This window comes from Porcisia hertigi, chromosome 24, assembly GCF_017918235.1.
Source record: "Porcisia hertigi strain C119 chromosome 24, whole genome shotgun sequence".
Classification (NCBI taxonomy): Eukaryota; Euglenozoa; class Kinetoplastea; order Trypanosomatida; family Trypanosomatidae; genus Porcisia; species Porcisia hertigi.
In genome coordinates this window covers 308976-328888 of record NC_090583.1, presented here as the reverse complement: position 1 = coordinate 328888, position 19913 = coordinate 308976, and the positions used below count along the sequence as shown (strand labels likewise).

Below are 19913 nucleotides of genomic sequence, written 5' to 3'. Positions count from 1 at the left end.
AGCTGGAAGGATGTTGTTGTTGTTGGGGGGGGGGGGGGGGATTACCTAGAATGAGGCTCTAAAAGCGCAGCTGTTGTCTGGTGGATGGTGAATTGCGTCTGTGCACTGGCACGGCCTGCGATGTCCGTTTTCTTCTAATACTTATATAAATGAATATATAAATATATATATATATGAATATATTGATGTGCGTATGTGTTTGCCTCAAGTGCGACAGGCCCGCACAGCCCGTCTCTCGCTCACGATGGATGCCCCCGCTATTTGGAGTCTCTCCCTTGTCGAAACTCGTGTCAGGGCACTCTTCGGCTGCCCTCCTGTAGATGCAGACGTTGATGTCACGGACACACACACACACACACACACACCTGTTGTATGATCTCTGGAAATGGAAATAGAAACACCCGGGGGTTGCGGGGGTATGGGGTGGGGAGAGGGGGAACGCGACTAGCCGAGAAGTGGGCCACTCAAAAGTTGGAAGAGAATAAAGGGAAGCGACAGAGTTAGACGACGAACTCGAGCTTTTCATGTGTGAAAGAGAGACGCTGAACAGCAGCCACAGAAAAAAAAGCGAGGAGGAGGAGAAGGATGAGAAGGTGGTGAGACATGACGGTGTGGGCGCAAAACCCTACAGAAAGCCGATGCACATTGCCGAACCTGCGCACGCGTCTAAATATACATGTGTGTGTGCTTATGTCATTGCATGTCTGGTGGAAACGGGGTGAGACGGAAGAGGCAAAGCGAGTGAAGGGGAGGAGGAGGAGGGGGAGGAGAGGAGAGGAAAGTCACGTCACACTTTATCCTCCTCATCACACCACACCAATACCCCACACGCACAGAACAGCGGACTCTCTCCTCTCTTCTTTTTCTGTCGGTGTGCACCTTGGTCTGAGTCATCGTATTCTTTCGTCTGTCATCGCATAAATCTGAAAGGAACGGAGGAAGTAGGAGGAAGGCCGGTGCATCAACAGACGTGTAGATGTGATGTCACAGGGGGTATATACCTGGATGGAGTGCAACACACATGGCATGACATGGCATGTGTGTGTGTGTGTAAGGAGGACGGCGGTTTCCTCATTGGCGGCCGGGAAAGGGAGTGAGGGATGGGATGGGGGAGGGGGGGGGGGAGGGAGAGAAAGAGCGTTGCCCGTATTACTGAGAAATGGGAAACCGTGCATGGAAGCTGACCCTCTAGCGAAACATGTGAAGCCCAGGGAGGGAGAGAGGGGGGAAAGTAAGCACACAGGAACCTATAGTATGGGGGAAGAGACGGTGACCTCTCTCAATCACAGCTTCTGACATTGACTGTCAGCGCTCTCCTGTGCGCCAGTCTTTTAGAAACAAACCCCCCCTCCGACACACACACACACACACACACATACACACACATACACACAACATTGATGATGTCTCATGTTGCCCCCCTCCCCGGCATTCCCCTTCGGACTTCAGCAGCGCTCGAACACTTTATAGAGAGACTCTACCGAGACCAACGACTGTATCGTGCCATCCCGCATGCAATGGTCCGGTAGACGAAAGAGTTGCGAGTTCTTCAAGCAGGGGAAGAGTCCGTATTGCACTAGCTCCTCTGCCCAGCGCTCCGGAGACGCCACGTCAGTCTTTTCTGTGGGGTTGACCGACGTACGAGTACCAGGGCCCCCTACAGAGGTCAACAGTGCTCCAGGCGGCGGCGGCGGCGGCGGACTGTAGAGCACATCAGAAATGTGCCGCGCCACCGCCGTGAAACAGGCGACTTCCTGCGCTACTCCATCCGCCTCGTCCTCCATTGCTGGAGGAAGGGGTGATGTGTTGGTGGTGGTGGTGGTGGTGAGCGCGGTTGCCGTTTGCGTTGGCGAGACAGAAGATGCGGCTAATGTGGGTGCGGCAACAGATGTGACAACCTGCTCCGCGCCACGGTCTTTGCTGTACTGGGACGAGACACCTGTTAAACTCGCCTGACTAACGGCACCGCTCGTTGTAGAAGACGATGGAGAGGCAGTGCCGGGGTATGGTACCGCTTCTGCCAAGAGCCACACTAGTACAGGCACTGCTCGCATTCGCGGCGGCCAGTGGCGGTTCAGCCCATAGGGAAGCCCAACAAGCAGTCCGTCAGCGGTGATGTCAATGTAAAAGTACTCCTTCAGCAATCCCCGCCAGTGGCACAAACGCCTCACCAATCGCCGCACATAGCGCATCGTAGCGCACTGGGGATCCCGTAGTGCCGACACCGACGCATCAAAGCCACCATCTACGCTGTTTCCGGGGAGCGGGTCACCGTCGCTGAGCCTTGTGGGCTTCACCTTAGCTGTAAACAGCAGCTTTTGCCACTCGCGCGCTGTCTCGTCGCCAATCTGCGGCACGGCGTCTGCGGTTGGAGCGCTGTCTCCTGGCTGAGCCGCATCACCGCTAGCCGGGACTGTCCGCTGCTTCCTCGCACATTCCTCTAAAACACACAGCAACTTTGCAGAGGTTGGCTGCAGATGCGGCCCGTCGTACGCCAACGCGAACAGTAATAAATCTGCCAGCAGAATCGGGGTAGTGAATGTGAGAAGCGGGGGCGCGGGTAGTGCAGGCTGAACCCAGCGAAAAAAGATGCGCTGGAAGATGGCGTGTCGCACCAGCGCCATGGTGTCGCACCAAAGCAAGGTGGTCCCCGCCTGCGCCAGAAAGGCACGCGAGTCAACCACCCCAACGAAGGAGAGCTGACCGACAAGGTTGTCTGCCGTTGGGCTGGCGTCAGAGAGAAGGCGTTCCACGATAATCGATACACTCGAGAGCAGCGGCGGTGCCGGCACCTCATCGACATGGACGACGAGTGACCCCGTTGCAACAGCTGGGACACCATCCCTGGAGGCGTCTAACAGGCCGTTCTCGCCCCCCGCCTCGCCGCCTTGATAAGGGAAGCCAGTGTGTGCAAAATGTGAGGCGTCCTCGGCGGCCGCTTCGCCACGTAGCATGTCCGAAGCTCGCACCACTGCACCGAGACGTGCCATGAGCCCCTGCGCTTTCTCTCCCTCTGCCGTTGGCGACGATGGCACGCTCAAAGTCGGAGGAAGAACAGGCGCGCAGTTTGCAACGTGCAAAACCGCTTCCTCACCCGCCGCCGCCACAGCATTAGCAGCAGCAGCAGCAGCAGCAGCAGCAGCAGTACCGGCACCCCCTTGAAGGAACTGCGCCCGTGCATGCACCTCATGCCGGTGACGCTTGAATTCACGCATGCCGTCATCTTCGGCTTCGTCGTCGTCATCATCAGCTGGGCTATCGTTGGGAATTGCAGCGCTCACCTGTGGAGTTTTCGCGTTGCCGTCGTCGTGGGTGAGTGTGCGTTCCTCCGTGGGATGCGGCCCACCTGCCGCAATGAGACTTGCGCCGTTTTTGCCGAAACCCTCCGCTGCGTCGCAGGGCGCCTGCGTTGCGTGAGTTGCTATGACGTGCCCTGCGTCGCTGCGAGTCGCTTCCTGAGAGCATGCGAGAGGGACGTCACCACGGTGCTCCTCATCTTCGGTTTTAGGAGCCGTGGTAGCAGAACCGCGTTGGCCGTTCAGGGAGGCCATCACCGCCTCCCACGAAGGTGCCTCGTAAGTGGCTGCTGTCTGAGGCTGGCCGCTGGATGTATCGCCCTTCGTTGCTTGCTCACTCGCTGACCCATATCGCATATCCTCACCCTTCAACGGCCCTTCCTGTACGCGAAGCGGATTCCCCACCGAGCCCCGCGAGAGTGCCTTTTCCGTGGATGACAACGACGAAAAGGGAGACTCAGATGAAGTAGGCACCGACTCGGTCACTGGCGCTGGCGCAGCGGCTGCGGTGAGTCGCTGCGAGAAGTACTTGTCCAGTGCCCCTCTCTGTGGCTCAACGCGGACTATCGTGCACGGAGCCACCACGACAGCTGGTCCACCGCTGCCAAGTCCTGCTCCCACCGAAGCGGCAGCTGCCGTGGAGGTGAGGGATGACGATGTCAGCGGTGAAGCGAGGGGAACGCCCCGCTGATGCTGCTCCCGCAGCTTCTCCAGTATGTGCTGACTACTGCTCCCACTCAGCTCCGCTTTCGCGCTGTCGTCTCCCACGCCGACACCGTCTGCGATGGGCAACTGCTGCTTCAGTGCCAACGCAGCAATGTGCCGCATCTTCAGCATGTCCATCTGGCGAGCCGCCGCTGCCTCTAGCACAGCCCCACGGCATACCTCCGCCACTCGGGACAGGATCAGCTCCTCATCCAAGAGGCACACCTCCTTCTTGGTTGGGTGTACGTTCACGTCCACACGGTCTGTAGGGACGGAGAGTAGGAGCACCGTGAAAGGTCGGTGGCCACTAGTGAGGACACCGCTGTAGACGGCGTCGATCGCCTTGCGTATAGCAGCGCTCTCAACAAGACGCTGATTAATGAAGAGGCACAAATACGGCTTGCGCTGGGTCAGTGTGGGGTCACTGGTGTACCCAACGAGGGTGAAAAGGCCCTCGCCGGCTGGGCCGCTGGTCGCACGCACGCGCCGCGCACGCTGCTCCATTTGTGAGAACACACGCCCCTCCTGAGCAACGCTCTGTTTGGAGCCTGGTGACGACGACGACGCTTTGGTGAACGAGGATGCAGATGATGATACCGACAGCGACCCAGGTTCGTCGCCTGCGCTGAACGCTCCTTCCTCCGTCACCACCTCAGGTGGGGGGAGATCGGCGTCTAGATCCTCTGCGGAATCACACGATAGCGTCGTGGCTGTCTCCACGTTGTACGCGTACACAAGGCGCAGATGCGATGCGATCTCGCTACCATGTGAAAGTCGTATATTCTGCCGCATGCTGGAGCGAGGAGGGAAGCAGAGGCCTCCAGCACCAGCACCGCCTGCGTTGGTAGCGGCACTGGCTGAGCTGCTGCTGCTGCCGCCTCCCAGCCGGCTCAGAGAGCCCATCGAAGACCCTCCGCCACTAGAGGCACCGCTGTAGGCCTTGTCGCGATGACAGGTGAAGCCGATCGCGGGGAATGCGAGGGCGTAGCGCGAGACGACATCCACAATGCGACCCCACTCCTCCGACGCACGAAACGAGCGGCGCCGCACGAGAACGTTGTAGAAGAGCTTCTCCGCGCGGATGGTAGTGCCAGGGTTGCCAGCACACGGCTGTGGGTCACCGAGGAGAACCCCATTCAGGTATTGGCAGCGCCACGCGACAGCTTCTCCTGCCGTTGATGAAGACACACGTGCGGGGCACGCGCCATCGCTGATCTCCTGAAACGCTTGTCGGCGCCGTGTGGTCACTGTCACTCGTGACACGTACGATATCGACGCGAGAGCCTCGCCACGAAAGCCAAATGAAGTGACCCGATGTAGGTCTTCGAATTTCTGCAGCTTGCTCGTGGCGTAGCGCTCGCACAGAAGCGGCAGGTCCTCCTTGTGGATACCACTCCCGTCGTCGCTCACCTGCAGCACATCGAGTCCACCCTCCGCCGCCACGACCTGCACACGGCTGCAGCCCGCATCAATCGCGTTCTCCAGCAGCTCCTTTAGGGCTGCGCTGGGTCTCTGTACCACCTCGCCTGCCGCGATGCGGTTGATCACGTCATCTGTTAGCTTATGAATACTGCCCATTGCTTGGTGCTGGTTTTGGCCAGCGCACCTCCTCCCAGGTGTGTCGGATAGGCTTCTATAGGTCTGTTGTATTTATATATTTACATATATATATATATATAAACATAGGTGGGTCGGTGACGCTAGATGAGACGTAAAATGGGTGTGCGGGGGAGTTGATTAACTCATTCGCCCCCGCCCCGCCGCCGCTGCCGGTCTTTCCCTTCTCTCTGCCAACCACGTCGAGTGCACAAAGGGCCAACACCGTTCCTCTATGGAGATTTGCGTTGTTCCTTTTCACGCCCCTGTACTTAAGTGAGAAGATCCGTCTTGTCTGTGTGTCTCTGCGTGTGTGTGTGTATGTGTGTGGTGTGTGTGTGGTGTGTGTGTGTGTGTGTGGGTGTGTGTGTGGTGTACAGCAGAGAGGAGAAATAAATGTTTACACGCATGTTCATACATTCGAGCGCACCACACAGAGAGAGAGAGAGAGGGAGAGAGCGCGCGCCAGAAATATTAAACCTTGCGCATGCAGGCATGGGTAGTAGCGGCGGCCAACTCATCTCATCTCCCTATCCCCCCCCTCCCATCTGTGTGCGTGTGTGTGTGTGTGAACCTCTTCACGTCTCCCACACCCCTATACCGCACTCCCCGCTCGAGCCGTCCATGTAGGTGTGTAGAAGGGGCGAATGGGCAAAACAACATACAGGTAGACGAGAACGAGACACACCACATGAGGGTTTGGCTGGACTCCCTCCCTACCACACCATCATCATGAGGTGATGACTAATGAATTTTTGTTGCGAAAAAAAAATATTTTTGTGATGTACCCATCATGGAGAAGTGGAAAGTCAAAGACATACAGACAGACAGAGACACAGATACACTTATGTTATATATATATATATATATATATATATATATATATTTCAAAAAAAAAAACATACCCTCAAAGGTCCACACACACACACACACGCGGGCGCCCGCGGGTGTTTTTACATGGGCAAGTTCAGGAAGCACGTGACGAACAGACCGATGGAGAGAATATGAAAAAAAAAACGAGGGGAATATATATATATATATATATGTACATATATACATATATACATATACATACATCATATATCAATAGAAAAAGAGGGGGGAGATGGGGGGAGAGAAGATGCATAAATGCATAAATAAATAACGACGGGCGGCATCGATGCTTCTCAGGTCAAAAGAAACTTCGGCCATTTATCTGTCTTGAAGAGGAGGTAAAGAAACGCTATGAATAGCGCCACCAGAGAAGCAAAGACCAAAGAAAGGAGGATGATGGCGACCAAGTACCTGGTGCGGTGCCGCTCGATAGCCACGGAAGTGGTTTTGTGGTCGATACCACTGCTGGCTGACATCTCGCTGCCGACATCGTTGGCACCGCCCTGACCATCCTCGTAGCGAAACGGCACCGTCATCCCGGCAGGCGCAAAGGCGGAGGTATCCATTGTGTCCGCGAATCGCACCCGCAGCGAGTGGGCGAGTCGTAGCGTGTCGAGGCTTACATTGGCGTAGCCCCCGGATCTCCAGGCGTTCACGGCGAGCGGTGTTACGCCAGGGTTTATTTTGACTGACCACAACACATCTGAGTCGGTGGCACCGCCGCCTTCCAGAATCACCTCCATGGCAGTCCGCGCAGCCAAGGATTGCACTGTTGAGATGAAAGCGGCGTCCTGAGCAACGCCAGCGCTGTGCCGGACACGGGTACTGACGGCCTGCTGGATGGACCTGCCAAAGAGACTATAGTCCCCAGCTGCAGCAAACACCCCCAGTTGCTCACCAGAGACGCGGCACACGCCTGCATGCACGGCAGCGGGCATAGAAGTCGCATAAACTTTTGCACCTACGCCCTGGCAGCGCGGGAGAGGCTTTGCACCGTTTACCCCTGACGCCGTCGATTTATTCACCCCATGTAACTCCAGGTGCAGCGGCGTCGCTCCGGGGACAAAGGTCCACGTACCGGCTGTCACAGGCTGCGAGTTGCGGCGTAGTGTGCTCGCGACGGTGACATTCACACGGCATGTCTCACCGTAGAAAGCGGCGGTGCCAGTCGCCGAGATTATCAAGCTCTCGGCATATGTAACGAAGCGCTGAGTACCGCCGAGAAACGTGTGCATCACCCCCGTGCGCTCTCGCTGCCGCTCGTACGCCACGACAGAGGCGCACGGAGGCTTCCTGTTGCCAGAACGCGTAGCCACAAGCTGCGTTCCGCCGCTACCACGGCCGCTGTCATGACAGACGACATCTACACGTAGATATGCACTGGGGTCAAACAGAATTGCTGTTCGGGGGAGTTGCACGGAGAGCAGCGTCACGGAAGCGTTGTCGCCAGAGAGAGGAATGGTGCTGTGGCGGCCTCCATCGTGGATCCGAACGCCCGGGACGTCGTTGGCGGGCTCTTTCGGCACACAACCTTTCGTCAGTGTTGCATACATCCCGCTGGCATCACCGCACACGCAGTGACCCTCGCCGTCCCCAACAGAGCCAGGAGGGCACAGGTTGCATTGAGAGGGGTCAAACGCAACGCCATCGCATAGACCATTCCATACACTCAGTCCCCAGAGACACTGCCCATTCGGAGCAACAGCGCTGCTTTCACGGGTGACGAGGGAGCGCTGTCGAACAGAACCCTGCGTCGTTTCGTTCATTGGCGTGTTATACAGACACCAAGCAAGAGACGGAGGCACCGTACCGGTAAAGTTGTCAGGCACAACGAGCGCTGCCCGGCGCATGCAGTCCACAACGGCGGTGCCACCGAAAAGCTCATCCGCTACTTCCGGGGTGCCGACGACAGCCAACATGTAGGCGAGGATCCAGAGCTGGTGGTCGCGCAAGCTGCTACTGTAGTTGGCCGCCAATATGTCGAATTCCTCGAGATCCCAAATAGTGGTGTTCTTCACATAACCTTTGGACAGCATTTTGGCAACCGTGCGCACGGGTTCATCTTCCAGTATCATCAGGGCCGTTACTGACATCATCTGCACGCACTGCAGACCCCGTAGGGCGGGCTTCAACTTTTTTAAGTGCAACAAATCCACCATCTCCAGCGTTCTGACCAAGTGTTGACTCATCTTCGACTCCATGGATTCGTACCCCCAGAAGAGCAGACTTGTGTAGTCATAAAGCGGGCACTTTGAAACATCGGGGCCATAGGCCACATCGGAGTCGCTTGAGACGAGATTTCTGTTTTCGTCGCTTGTGATCCCCGAAATGATCCCGAGTGACGGTAGCATCCAGTCTCTCCAGAGGCGGTGCTTGTCCATGATTCGGTTGTTCGCCTCGGAGACTACTTTTGCCACGTGTGCCGTGGCCCGCGCACGCAGGAGCGAGTCCTCCTCTTCACTAGGCGATATTGCAGCAGCGTTTTGCATGAGCTTCTGCACGCGGGCCAAAGCAGTCGTCGCCTCACGGGTGCGCCGTAGGGAACGCTCCAGTTTCAGACGCTGGTGCGACCAATTATAAACGTAGTTGGCAAGCATCGAAGCAGTAGAGCGCAAAACTTTGGGGTATCCAACCACAGTCTTGGTGCCAGTAGAATTTGCGTGCGCAGCAATTTCCAAGTGCGGGCCAACGGCATCCGCGGCAACACCGCCACAGTCTGCGGCAGTAGAAGTCAGCATTGCCACGCACTGGGGCAGGGTTCCCTGAGTGTTCGCCATGTAGCAGCCATGATGCACATCCAGTTGCCCTGAGACACCACCCGTAATCGAGTGAAAAAGCGCGTCGGCAGTCGACAGGGTGACAGGTGCGATCATGGCATTCACGTCTGCTCGGGCGCAAACAAGCAAGGAAGAAGCGTTGGAGTTGGATGAGTTTGAGCTCACGTAGAGGCTGCCACCTATGGGACCCAGACCCAACGCCACGGCAGGTCCCAAAAGGTCCTGCACCTCCGTGTCGTACCGCGGAAAAATCGCCGAAAGCTCCCCTTCGAGTTGCATCGGGTCCATGAACGCCGGCGCGGCGGTGACGCCAGTACAACAAAGCCAAAAAATCACTGTCAGGTGCAACAGCACAGCAGCAGCGGAGGGCGTCGCTGCGACTGTATGGCTAAGATGGCGAAGCATTGCTCGGCGGCTCTGGGAAAACCGGAAATGCAAAGAACGACACAGAGGCAACAAGAGTCCAAGGCAGGATAGCGGTGGGGCACGCCACAGCTATATGGAAAAAAAAGGGGGGAGGCGCGGTGAGGCGGGACAAAATAAACTTCAATGAAAACTCAAAGGGATACAAAGATTGTTTGCTCACAGGAATGTCACCTTCCGCTCCACCCAAGTGAATCGGTGGAGTTGAAATCGAGGGATATCGAGAGAGAGAGAAACAGAGTGGGAGGGAGGGAGAGCAGAGAAAGAGTAGCACTGTAGGCGTTGTGTGTGCGTGTGCGTGTCTGTGTGTTTGGATTTGAGTATGAGAAAGACAAAAGGAAGAAGGAGTAAAGAGGGATAAGACGAAAACAGAAACACAAATTTTAAAACGGAAAAAAGAGAGAATACTGAAAAGAATTTTTTTTATGGTCTTCAAGTACAAAATTCTGTTGTTTTTGAGGAAAAACAAAGCGGTACAAAAAAATGTTAAAACAAAACTCGAGACAAAAATGAGGGAAAGTACAAAAAAAGGGGGGGAGGAGAGACCAAATCAGCAAAAATGAAACACACACACACACACACAGAGAGAGGGGGGCAACAGGTGGGCGCACGCTGTGTGTGAGAGGGATCTCGTGTGGGCGAAAGTACAAAGGGGGAGAGAGACGGATCGGAAAGACGTATTGCAACGACGTACGGAAGCTCAATGTCCACCTAAAATAAGGGATTACAATCAAAAGAAAATAGATCTGTGGTGAGGGGAGCGTACAGTGCACGTGCCCGAGAGGGAGAGAACAAATAGAATGGGAAAGAGAAGGAAAGGGGGGGGGAGAGGCACAATCTTTATTCTGTGAGGTGTATGCTCTTCTGTATGACGATGAGTACCTTTAGACTCAGCGCTCGAAAGACACACACGACAGAGCAGAGGCAAAATTTTGAACACTCACACGCGGAGGTCGATTCACCAAGGGCAGGCAGGCACACGCACGCTGTACACCGACAAATAAAGAAAGCAGAAGAAAGTGGAGAGAGAGAGAGCAGGGAGGGTGGGGGTGGGGGTGGGGGTGGGGGTGGGGAAGAAGAAAGGGTGGGTATGATGCATTCGTCTGAACGAATCGTGCCAGTGTACATGGTCATTACATGCCACCCTGCACCCGCACGAGAAGGGGAAAAAAGAGAGGAGCAAAAACGACGACAGAGTGAGATGATGTGATAGTGGTGGACAACACATGGTGAAAGGAACGAAGGGAGGAGAGGGGATGTACATGATTCCCTATAGCAAAAGGAAGAGGGGATGAGCTTCCATTGCATGGAAAAAGGATGGGGTAATACGCAGGGTAAAAAAAGACGCTGCTATCACATCGCCCGGCTTTTATTCCTTTTCTCTCTCTCCTGGCCACCTAACCCGAAGAAGAGAGGAGGAGGAGGAGGAGGAGAGGGGGGGCGAGTGAGCAGCATCTTTGGACTGCATCACACCCTGCAACGGTGCGCGACCACATGGGCCGCCAGCGGAGAAACGCATGAGAGAGGCACTCTGGAATGCGGCAACAGTGTGCAGAACATGCATCACTCTTGATTGTATGGCTTTGAAACGAGAGCGAGAGAGCCGCTTGTATAACACCACCGCACTGGGAAGCGAGAGTGTTGCTTGTTAAGTAGGCGGTCAGCGTTTTTTTTTTTTGGAGGGAGGGGGGGAGGGGGAGGGGGGGTCTTCGAGACGCAGGTGTGGCCGCTTGTCATAAGAAGACAAGTATTGAGAAGAGACAAAAGGCATCAAGAAGATGCGACCCTGCCTTTGTCAACGATGAGTCCAAAGAAAACCCTCCCTCTCACAACTCTTTCGCGAGAAGACCCCCCACATACACACAAACACACACACATACACACACAAAATGAGAAACGGGGAGCGAAGAGCAAGGACACAATGGGGAGGTGGGAAGACAGCCTGCGGGCAGGTCGAAAAGGAAAAGGGGTGCATCTAACATAGAAACAAGGAAAAAAGATACGGAGCAAAGGTAAGACTTCAGGAACAAAGGGAAGAGAAAAAGTGGTGGGGTCGGCGACCTCTATGCATCTATCAACTCACGCTAGTTCGTCCACAAGAAACACACTCTCACCAGCCATATCCTCCAACGAAGCGGATTTGTCATCCTCCGGCACCCGAGGAAACCAAAACTGTGGCACACGCTCCGCCAGCTGAGAATGACGCTTGTCGGTGGTCAGCTCCTGTCGCGCAAGACGGGTCTCCAGGCGCATAACTTTGGCGTCGTTCTCCTCCAAAGCAAACTTGACCTTGTTAAGTGCCTCCCTCGCATCACGCAAAATCCTTTCGAGGTCCTGGCGTCTCTCCACCTCGGCGGTAGCGGTTTGAACCCCCTCCCCACGTTCTGCGATGGCGCCACTCAGCTGCCGCTCCTCCTCCTCTAATGCGCTAAGGCGACTCTGCTGAGCACAAGCCTCAGCCTCCTTTGCTGCGACCTTCGCATCTTGAGCTGACTTGCGATCCTTGAAACGAGAGCGCTCACCCACGAGCTGCTCTTCCCGGGTGCGGTTCTCGTTTGTCAGCGCGGTGACACTCTGTCGAAGCTCTGCGACAGCGGCACGGTGTGCGTCTAGTGCCCTTTCCCTCTCCACCAGCACTGTGGAGCGCGTCTGGTATGCGGAAAATGCGGACACCTCGGACATCGTTTGCCCACCACTGAAAAGGCTGTTTTTTTTTACGTCTGTACACACTGTGAAGCGGGCCTCCCAGAGGGGGAGGGGGGAGGGGAGAAAAAGACGACGCGTAAAAAGTCGGTGCGATGAAAACCAGAAGCACTGCAACGCCGATGATGAGCTTCCGCTGTCGTCGCAACTTTGGAGAAGTTGCTCTCCTGTTATATCTGAGATGACGAATAGAAGACACCACAGTTGTCTGCGTGCGTTCTTGGAGACCGATGGATAAGCACATCCTCATGAGCGTGAGTGAGTGTGTGTGTGTGTGTGTGTGTGTGTACGGAGGAGATGAAGGGGGAGTGGGGCGTTTATGACGGTGTAGCGAATCCGGGAAGTTGACCCCGCCCCACGGAGAGCAAAAAACCAAAGAGAGCGACGAAGCCCAAGGTGCGAGCGGTGAAAAGAAACGGGAGTGTGTGTGTGTGTGAAGGTCGGGCACTATGAAAAAAAAGTCACTAGGGTCGCCATCCCGTCACCATAATGGTCAGACGTTTCCTCTTTCTACCTGGCGCGTTGAAGGGCGAGTGCGAACATACCGAACGCCCGCCCCCTCCCTGTCTACACAAGAACAACTGACCAGCGGATCGCAAAGCGTAATTCTCCATTGTAGTTTTCGCCGCTTCTCCCGAACGTCCTCCCGTATATACACGTTACAACATTACATGTGTGAGAGGACCTCACACGACACACCATCCACACCCTCATCAACCCGACATGTCCACAGGCGGACCCCACTCAATTCGCGTGCTGAAAAGCTGCGGTAAGCACAGCTTGCAGCACACCATGGCCCGAATCGGTCGTCAGCGCACAGCACCTGCCCCAATCAACCCCCACCCACCAGCCCCGCGCAGGTCACCACACAACAGCTTCTGCTGTACCAGTCGCCACATGGTGCGGCCCGTGAGAGGAGCTCAGGCTCGCTCATTTGTACGCGGTGAGCGCCCGCGGAGAGCTGCTCCAGCCACGTTGGCGGGTCGACTAGCACGTGAATGGTCCACACGTGCTCGCTGCCGCGGGTCGCTCCGACGCAGCGCCATCCACGACCCGACACCAGAGATCCGTAGCGACACATCGCTCTGACATCCTCGTATCCTAGGCGCCTGGCCCTGTCGCCGCCATGAGCGCCTCAGCGTTTGGCAGGGGGGGGGGACAGCGGCTGCTAGACCTCATTCACAGAGTGGGGAGGGGGAGGTGGTGGACCCCTGTAGTACCTCCCCCCTTCCCACTTCAAGACCACACGATGCGGTACGTCCACCTACTATTATTATCGTGGTGGTGTCATAGAGGTTAACCGATAAACGAAAATACTAAAGCTGTGTATACACTGCACACCAATGTATATATGCACATATATATGTACACACGGATATGAAGGTAGATCAGTAGATTTGTATGTCTATACGCACATGCAGGTACATACGTGAACGTCTAGGACTCCAAAAAAAAATGTAAAGATCTCTCAAAGATGACTTTCCGTTTAGCTAAAAAGGTTCGGCCACTTTGCAATGAGTTGCTTTTGGGGGTGGGGCGAAGAAAGGAAGGCGATTGAAGGCTCAGCTATCAAACCGCTCCACCCCTTCCCCTTCTTATTATGAATGTCTTGCCTATCTGCTAGTCACAGAAACTGCTATCACTAGGCAAGAAAAGGCTTAAGGCATCATGGTACGGCAGCACCACCCTTTTCAACGATGGCCCGCTCGAAAGGAAAGAAACTCGTGCAAAGTGATGGCACCGTCGCCATCTCGGTCAATCATTCGGAATAAATGCTGCGCTGTGACAGCGTTACGCACCTCGCCGAGACCCAGCACCAGTTGAGAAAACTCGTCTATCCCCAAGCGCCCATCCTGGTTCCTGTCGTGCGTGTGGAACTGCATCATGATCGTGTTGTACTGCGACTGTGTAAGACCATAGAGTGCCTGCGGATTCGGTTTGTTGTACCGCAGCCACGTCAGGAACTCGCCAAGGGAGAGACGCCCACTGTGGTCAGCATCCATATCGTCAAAGATGCGCTTCACGCCCTGCGGTGTGTTCGCGAAGTTCAGCCAGCGTGCAAGACGCGCCACCTCGTTGTGGTTCAACGTGCCATTATCATCCTCGTCGAAGAAAACGAAGAGAGAGACGATCTGATCGTACTCGCTTTGGTCCAATCCGTACAGCGTCCACGGACGTGAACCGGTCGGCTCGATCACGCGAAAACGCGCTGGGGTAGCGGCCGGTTGTCCCGGGGCGCCGCTGGTCCAGAGGTGATCAGGGTTTGATGGGGAATGGTGCCCACCGTGTTCGGCGCCCTTGTATGGCACCGGCATAGCCTGGCCATGCGCCAGAGAGGAGCTCTCATGTGATGATGGAGGTGCCGTCGGGGAAGCGCCGCAGACGTGGCTCATCCCTTGCTCGCGCGTCCCCTTCCACCCACACTGCATGCACCTGACTCGAATCTGCAGCGCCATGTTCACGAGTGTGCGATTCGGCACATTCATGGATTTGATTGGCTTGCGGCACACCGGGCACCCCTCCAAGTCTGCCGCACAGACCTTGCAAAAAATGTGCCCGCATGGCGCAAACTCGACCGGGTCCTTCCACGAATCCAGACACACTGCACAGGTGAGCTCCTCGGAGAAGTCTTCGCCAACGCAGAGGGACGCCATCATCGGACAATATTGAAAGGACAGGGTGGGAGGAGAGAATACTATCGCCGGAAGATGTGTGTGTGTGTGTGTGTGTGTGTGTCTGAGCACCTCTGTGAATGTTTCGAGTCGAATATCGATGATGATGTCACGGAAACTTAAGGAGAGGGGACACGTAGAGACTGGGGGGACGATGGAGGAAGAATAGAGGGGAGCACCTGTGCGTTCTACTCTGAGCGCGTGTGGGTGAGTCCTGAAGGGGTGCGACGCAGTACCCGTACACACGTACCCTGCTCAGATAAACATAGACACACTTATGTGTCATTAGACAGAAAGTGTAGCACGTTAGGATGTATGTAGACGCGCATGTTGCAAGAGGGCTCCCCCCTCCATCAGGTGGCCGTTGACATCCACAGAGAAGTCGCGCATGCCCACGCTGGGGCCAAGTTAAAATAGAGAGCGAGGAAGACCCGATGGGATAGCCCCCCAGCAAGAGGAGCAGTGAAGCAAGGGAAGAGACACGCATAACAAGAGGAGAGGAAAAGCGGATAGAACGGACACGTAAAAGGAGGAGTCGGGCAGGACAGCGGCCATGCTCTCATCCACACCCACGGCAGAAACACAGAAGCCCACAATGAGGGACCGCTCCATTTTTCTTTGTTGCAGCCACGTGAGCACATCTTATTGCCCTTCGCATCTACTCTGCCCAGCAGAGCATCCGAAAGAAGACACCGTACACACACACACACACACAGATACACAGAAGTCACACACCTGTGTGTGTGGGGGAGAGGGAAGGGGGAGGGGAGGGAGGAAGCACGTCTTCTGTGTACACAGACTGTAGAAGACCGGGATAAAAATGCCCATACACGCTGCACACCACCACTCACTACCACTCTTTCATATAACGTATCTTCTCATATATATATATATATATGTGTGTGTGCTGTGCATTGTACGCGTTTTGCGTTGTGTGCCGAACATCACGACGAGCACGAAGGAGAAAGACACAAATCTCTCTTTGGATTCTCCTTTTATTAAATAAAGAATGGAAGGAGGAGTGGGTGGGTTGCACGAGAGGTAATAACGAAGCCACAGGGTAGAAATATTTATCAGCCACAACGCCCGACACCAAAAACTGCGCACATGCACGCCCTGCGATCAAAGTGTACATGGGAGAGAAAATGAGCATTCGAAAGGCAGAAGGCGACGCATCTCCCGGGTCGGCAGCAACAGAAGCTGAGAACAACGTGGACTAAAGCAGGCAGACTCCCTTCCTCCTACATGCACAGCAGAAAGCCCCTGTCTCAAATGGTGTTCTCCCCCCTTCCCCCTACCCTCCTCAACCAGCCTTGTACCAAACCTCCTCCTCACAGACATCACCTTCTCCCCACACACACACACACCCTCAGACCCGCCCCCCATGACAAATATGCCCCAGGATAGCCCCCCTGCCTACCAAGGAAAGAAGGCGCAAGTCGCTGTGCACGCGTCCATGTGTGTGTGTGTGTTTTTTTTTTTTGGGGGGGGGGGTCCTGCTGTGTTCCTTGAGTGTCCCTCGAGACTCTACATCGCCTCCACACACTAGACAAAGATCCAGATGCCCGTTCAGCAATCGAAAAACTCGTACGCGTGTGTACAACTTTGAGGGATGAAGCCAAAATCACGGAGGCCAGTGAGATGGTCCCATAAGTGGTCTTTCCTCTTTTTTCCACCCCTTGCTCCCCCTTAGCAAGGCGATACAGCCCACAACTCACGTATGGATATGGAGTTTTTCTTGTGGAGCGGGGCAGGTGAAAAATAGCGTGTAGAGAACACCCTCAGACGGAAAGAATACGGAGGGAGGGGAGGGAGGGAAGATGCTGTACTACCACAAACAGATAACACTGAGGAAAATAAACGGCAGTCAGCGGCGTCGACAACTGGAAAGGACCAAGACCGAATATCACAAACACACACACACACACACGTGTCTTCATTGCGGTCGCCCAGGTCTAGTCTGTCGTCGTAGTCGAAGATACGCCTATCAAAACACGTGCCTTGCTCGTACGCTAGCGATAGCACCACAAAACAACAGTGCATCGTAACAGCTCTTCGCACCTTCGTCATGTGTCGATCCATGTGGGTCTATTAGATAGAGAAGAAGAATGTACACGAGTGCCAAGTCAGGGTTCATGGATATGTGTTTCTCACTCATCCTCTGCACGCTCGAATCTTTTTTTTTTGCTTCTCCGTCATTCAAGACGACGCTAAACCCCCACCTCTGCCTTCGTCCTCCTTTTATTATTTTTGAGCAGCCTTCCTCCTCTCTCCATTCGGTCAGCCTTACCCCGCACGAAAGAGGAGGAACTCGTGCAGACTGATGGCACCGTCGCCATCTCGGTCAATCATTCGGAATAAATGCTGCGCTGTGGCAGCGTCACGCGCCTCGCCGAGACCCAGCACCAGTTGAGAAAACTCGTCTATCCCCAAGCGCCCATCCTGGTTCCTGTCGTACGTGTGGAACTGCATCATGATCGTGTTGTACTGCGACTGTGTAAGACCATAGAGTGCCTGCGGATTCGGTTTGTTGTACCGCAGCCACGTCAGGAACTCGCCAAGGGAGAGACGCCCACTGTGGTCAGCATCCATATCGTCAAAGATGCGCTTCACGCCCTGCGGTGTGTTCGCGAAGTTCAGCCAGCGTGCAAGACGCGCCACCTCGTTGTGGTTCAACGTGCCATTCTCATCCTCGTCGAAGAAAACGAAGAGAGAGACGATCTGATCGTACTCGCTTTGGTCCAATCCGTACAGCGTCCACGGACGTGAACCGGTCGGCTCGATCACGCGAGAACGCGCTGGGGTGGCGGCCGGTTGTCCCGGGGCGCCGCTGGTCCAGAGGTGATCAGGGTTTGATGGGGAATGGTGCCCACCGTGTTCGGCGCCCTTGTATGGCACCGGCATAGCCTGGCCATACGCCAGAGAGGACCTCTCATGTGATGATGGAGGTGCCGTCGGGGAAGACGACGTCAGAGTCTGCAATGCTGATGAAGGACTCCCCGAAGCACCGCAGACGTGGCTCATCCCTTGCTCGCGCGTCCCCTTCCACCCACACTGCATGCACCTGACTCGAATCTGCAGCGCCATGTTCACGAGTGTGCGATTCGGCACATTCATGGATTTGATTGGCTTGCGGCACACCGGGCACCCCTCCAAGTCTGCCGCACAGACCTTGCAAAAAATGTGCCCGCATGGCGCAAACTCGACCGGGTCCTTCCACGAATCCAGACACACTGCACAGGTGAGCTCCTCGGAGAAGTCTTCGCCAACGCAGAGGGACGCCATCATCGGACAATATTGAAAGGACAGGGTGGGAGGAGAGAATACTATCGCCGGAAGATGTGTGTGTGTGTGTGTGTGTGTGTGTCTGAGCACCTCTGTGAATGTTTCGAGTCGAATATCGATGATGATGTCACGGAAACTTAAGGAGAGGGGACACGTAGAGACTGGGGGGACGATGGAGGAAGAATAGAGGGGAGCACCTGTGCGTTCTACTCTGAGCGCGTGTGGGTGAGTCCTGAAGGGGTGCGACGCAGTACCCGTACACACGTACCCTGCTCAGATAAACATAGACACACTTATGTGTCATTAGACAGAAAGTGTAGCACGTTAGGATGTATGTAGACGCGCATGTTGCAAGAGGGCTCCCCCCTCCATCAGGTGGCCGTTGACATCCACAGAGAAGTCGCGCATGCCCACGCTGGGGCCAAGTTAAAATAGAGAGCGAGGAAGACCCGATGGGATAGCCCCCCAGCAAGAGGAACAATGAAGCAAGGGAAGAGACACGCATAACAAGAGGAGAGGAAAAGCGGATAGAACGGACACGTAAAAGGAGGAGTCGGGCAGGACAGCGGCCATGCTCTCATCCACACCCACGGCAGAAACACAGAAGCCCACAATGAGGGACCGCTCCATTTTTCTTTGTTGCAGCCACGTGAGCACATCTTATTGCCCTTCGCATCTACTCTGCCCAGCAGAGCATCCGAAAGAAGACACCGTACACACACACACACACACAGATACACAGAAGTCACACACCTGTGTGTGTGGGGGGAGAGGGAAGGGGGAGGGGAGGGAGGAAGCACGTCTTCTGTGTACACAGACTGTAGAAGACCGGGATAAAAATGCCCATACACGCTGCACACCACCACTCACTACCACTCTTTCATATAACGTATCTTCTCATATATATATATATATATAGTGTGTGTGTGTATGCTGTGCATTGTACGCGTTTTGCGTTGTGTGCCGAACATCACGACGAGCACGAAGGAGAAAGACACAAATCTCTCTTTGGATTCTCCTTTTATTAAATAAAGAATGGAAGGAGGAGTGGGTGGGTTGCACGAGAGGTAATAACGAAGCCACAGGGTAGAAATATTTATCAGCCACAACGCCCGACACCAAAAACTGCGCACATGCACGCCCTGCGATCAAAGTGTACATGGGAGAGAAAATGAGCATTCGAAAGGCAGAAGGCGACGCATCTCCCGGGTCGGCAGCAACAGAAGCTGAGAACAACGTGGACTAAAGCAGGCAGACTCCCTTCCTCCTACATGCACAGCAGAAAGCCCCTGTCTCAAATGGTGTTCTCCCCCCTTCCCCCTACCCTCCTCAACCAGCCTTGTACCAAACCTCCTCCTCACAGACATCACCTTCTCCCCACACACACACACACACCCTCAGACCCGCCCCCCATGACAAATATGCCCCAGGATAGCCCCCCTGCCTACCAAGGAAAGAAGGCGCAAGTCGCTGTGCACGCGTCCATGTGTGTGTGTGTGTTTTTTTTTTTTGGGGGGGGGGGTCCTGCTGTGTTCCTTGAGTGTCCCTCGAGACTCTACATCGCCTCCACACACTAGACAAAG

At 55.1% G+C, this 19913-nt stretch overlaps 5 protein-coding genes across 5 annotated transcripts; all 5 read right to left on the bottom strand.

Annotated features, from left to right (window-relative positions):
- Positions 1-1445: 1445 nt before the first annotated feature.
- On the bottom strand, positions 1446-5579 carry JKF63_05624 (uncharacterized protein; the record flags this gene model as incomplete). Its single annotated transcript, XM_067901581.1, has 1 exon — positions 1446-5579. The coding sequence occupies one exon, from the start codon at positions 5577-5579 to the stop codon at positions 1446-1448; it is 4134 nt and encodes a 1377-aa protein (XP_067756847.1).
- A 1184-nt stretch (positions 5580-6763) lies between these two features.
- Positions 6764-9652, bottom strand: JKF63_05623 (uncharacterized protein; the record flags this gene model as incomplete). The annotated part of the gene is made up of 1 exon (XM_067901580.1): positions 6764-9652. One exon carries the CDS (start codon positions 9650-9652, stop codon positions 6764-6766), a length of 2889 nt encoding a protein of 962 aa, XP_067756846.1.
- Positions 9653-11749: 2097 nt separating this feature from the next.
- On the bottom strand, positions 11750-12352 carry JKF63_05622 (uncharacterized protein; the record flags this gene model as incomplete). Its single annotated transcript, XM_067901579.1, has 1 exon — positions 11750-12352. One exon carries the CDS (start codon positions 12350-12352, stop codon positions 11750-11752), a length of 603 nt encoding a protein of 200 aa, XP_067756845.1.
- A 1712-nt stretch (positions 12353-14064) lies between these two features.
- JKF63_05621 (uncharacterized protein) lies at positions 14065-15030 on the bottom strand (the record flags this gene model as incomplete). Its single annotated transcript, XM_067901578.1, has 1 exon — positions 14065-15030. The coding sequence occupies one exon, from the start codon at positions 15028-15030 to the stop codon at positions 14065-14067; it is 966 nt and encodes a 321-aa protein (XP_067756844.1).
- Positions 15031-17331: 2301 nt separating this feature from the next.
- Positions 17332-18333, bottom strand: JKF63_05620 (uncharacterized protein; the record flags this gene model as incomplete). The annotated part of the gene is made up of 1 exon (XM_067901577.1): positions 17332-18333. The coding sequence occupies one exon, from the start codon at positions 18331-18333 to the stop codon at positions 17332-17334; it is 1002 nt and encodes a 333-aa protein (XP_067756843.1).
- Positions 18334-19913: the final 1580 nt, after the last annotated feature.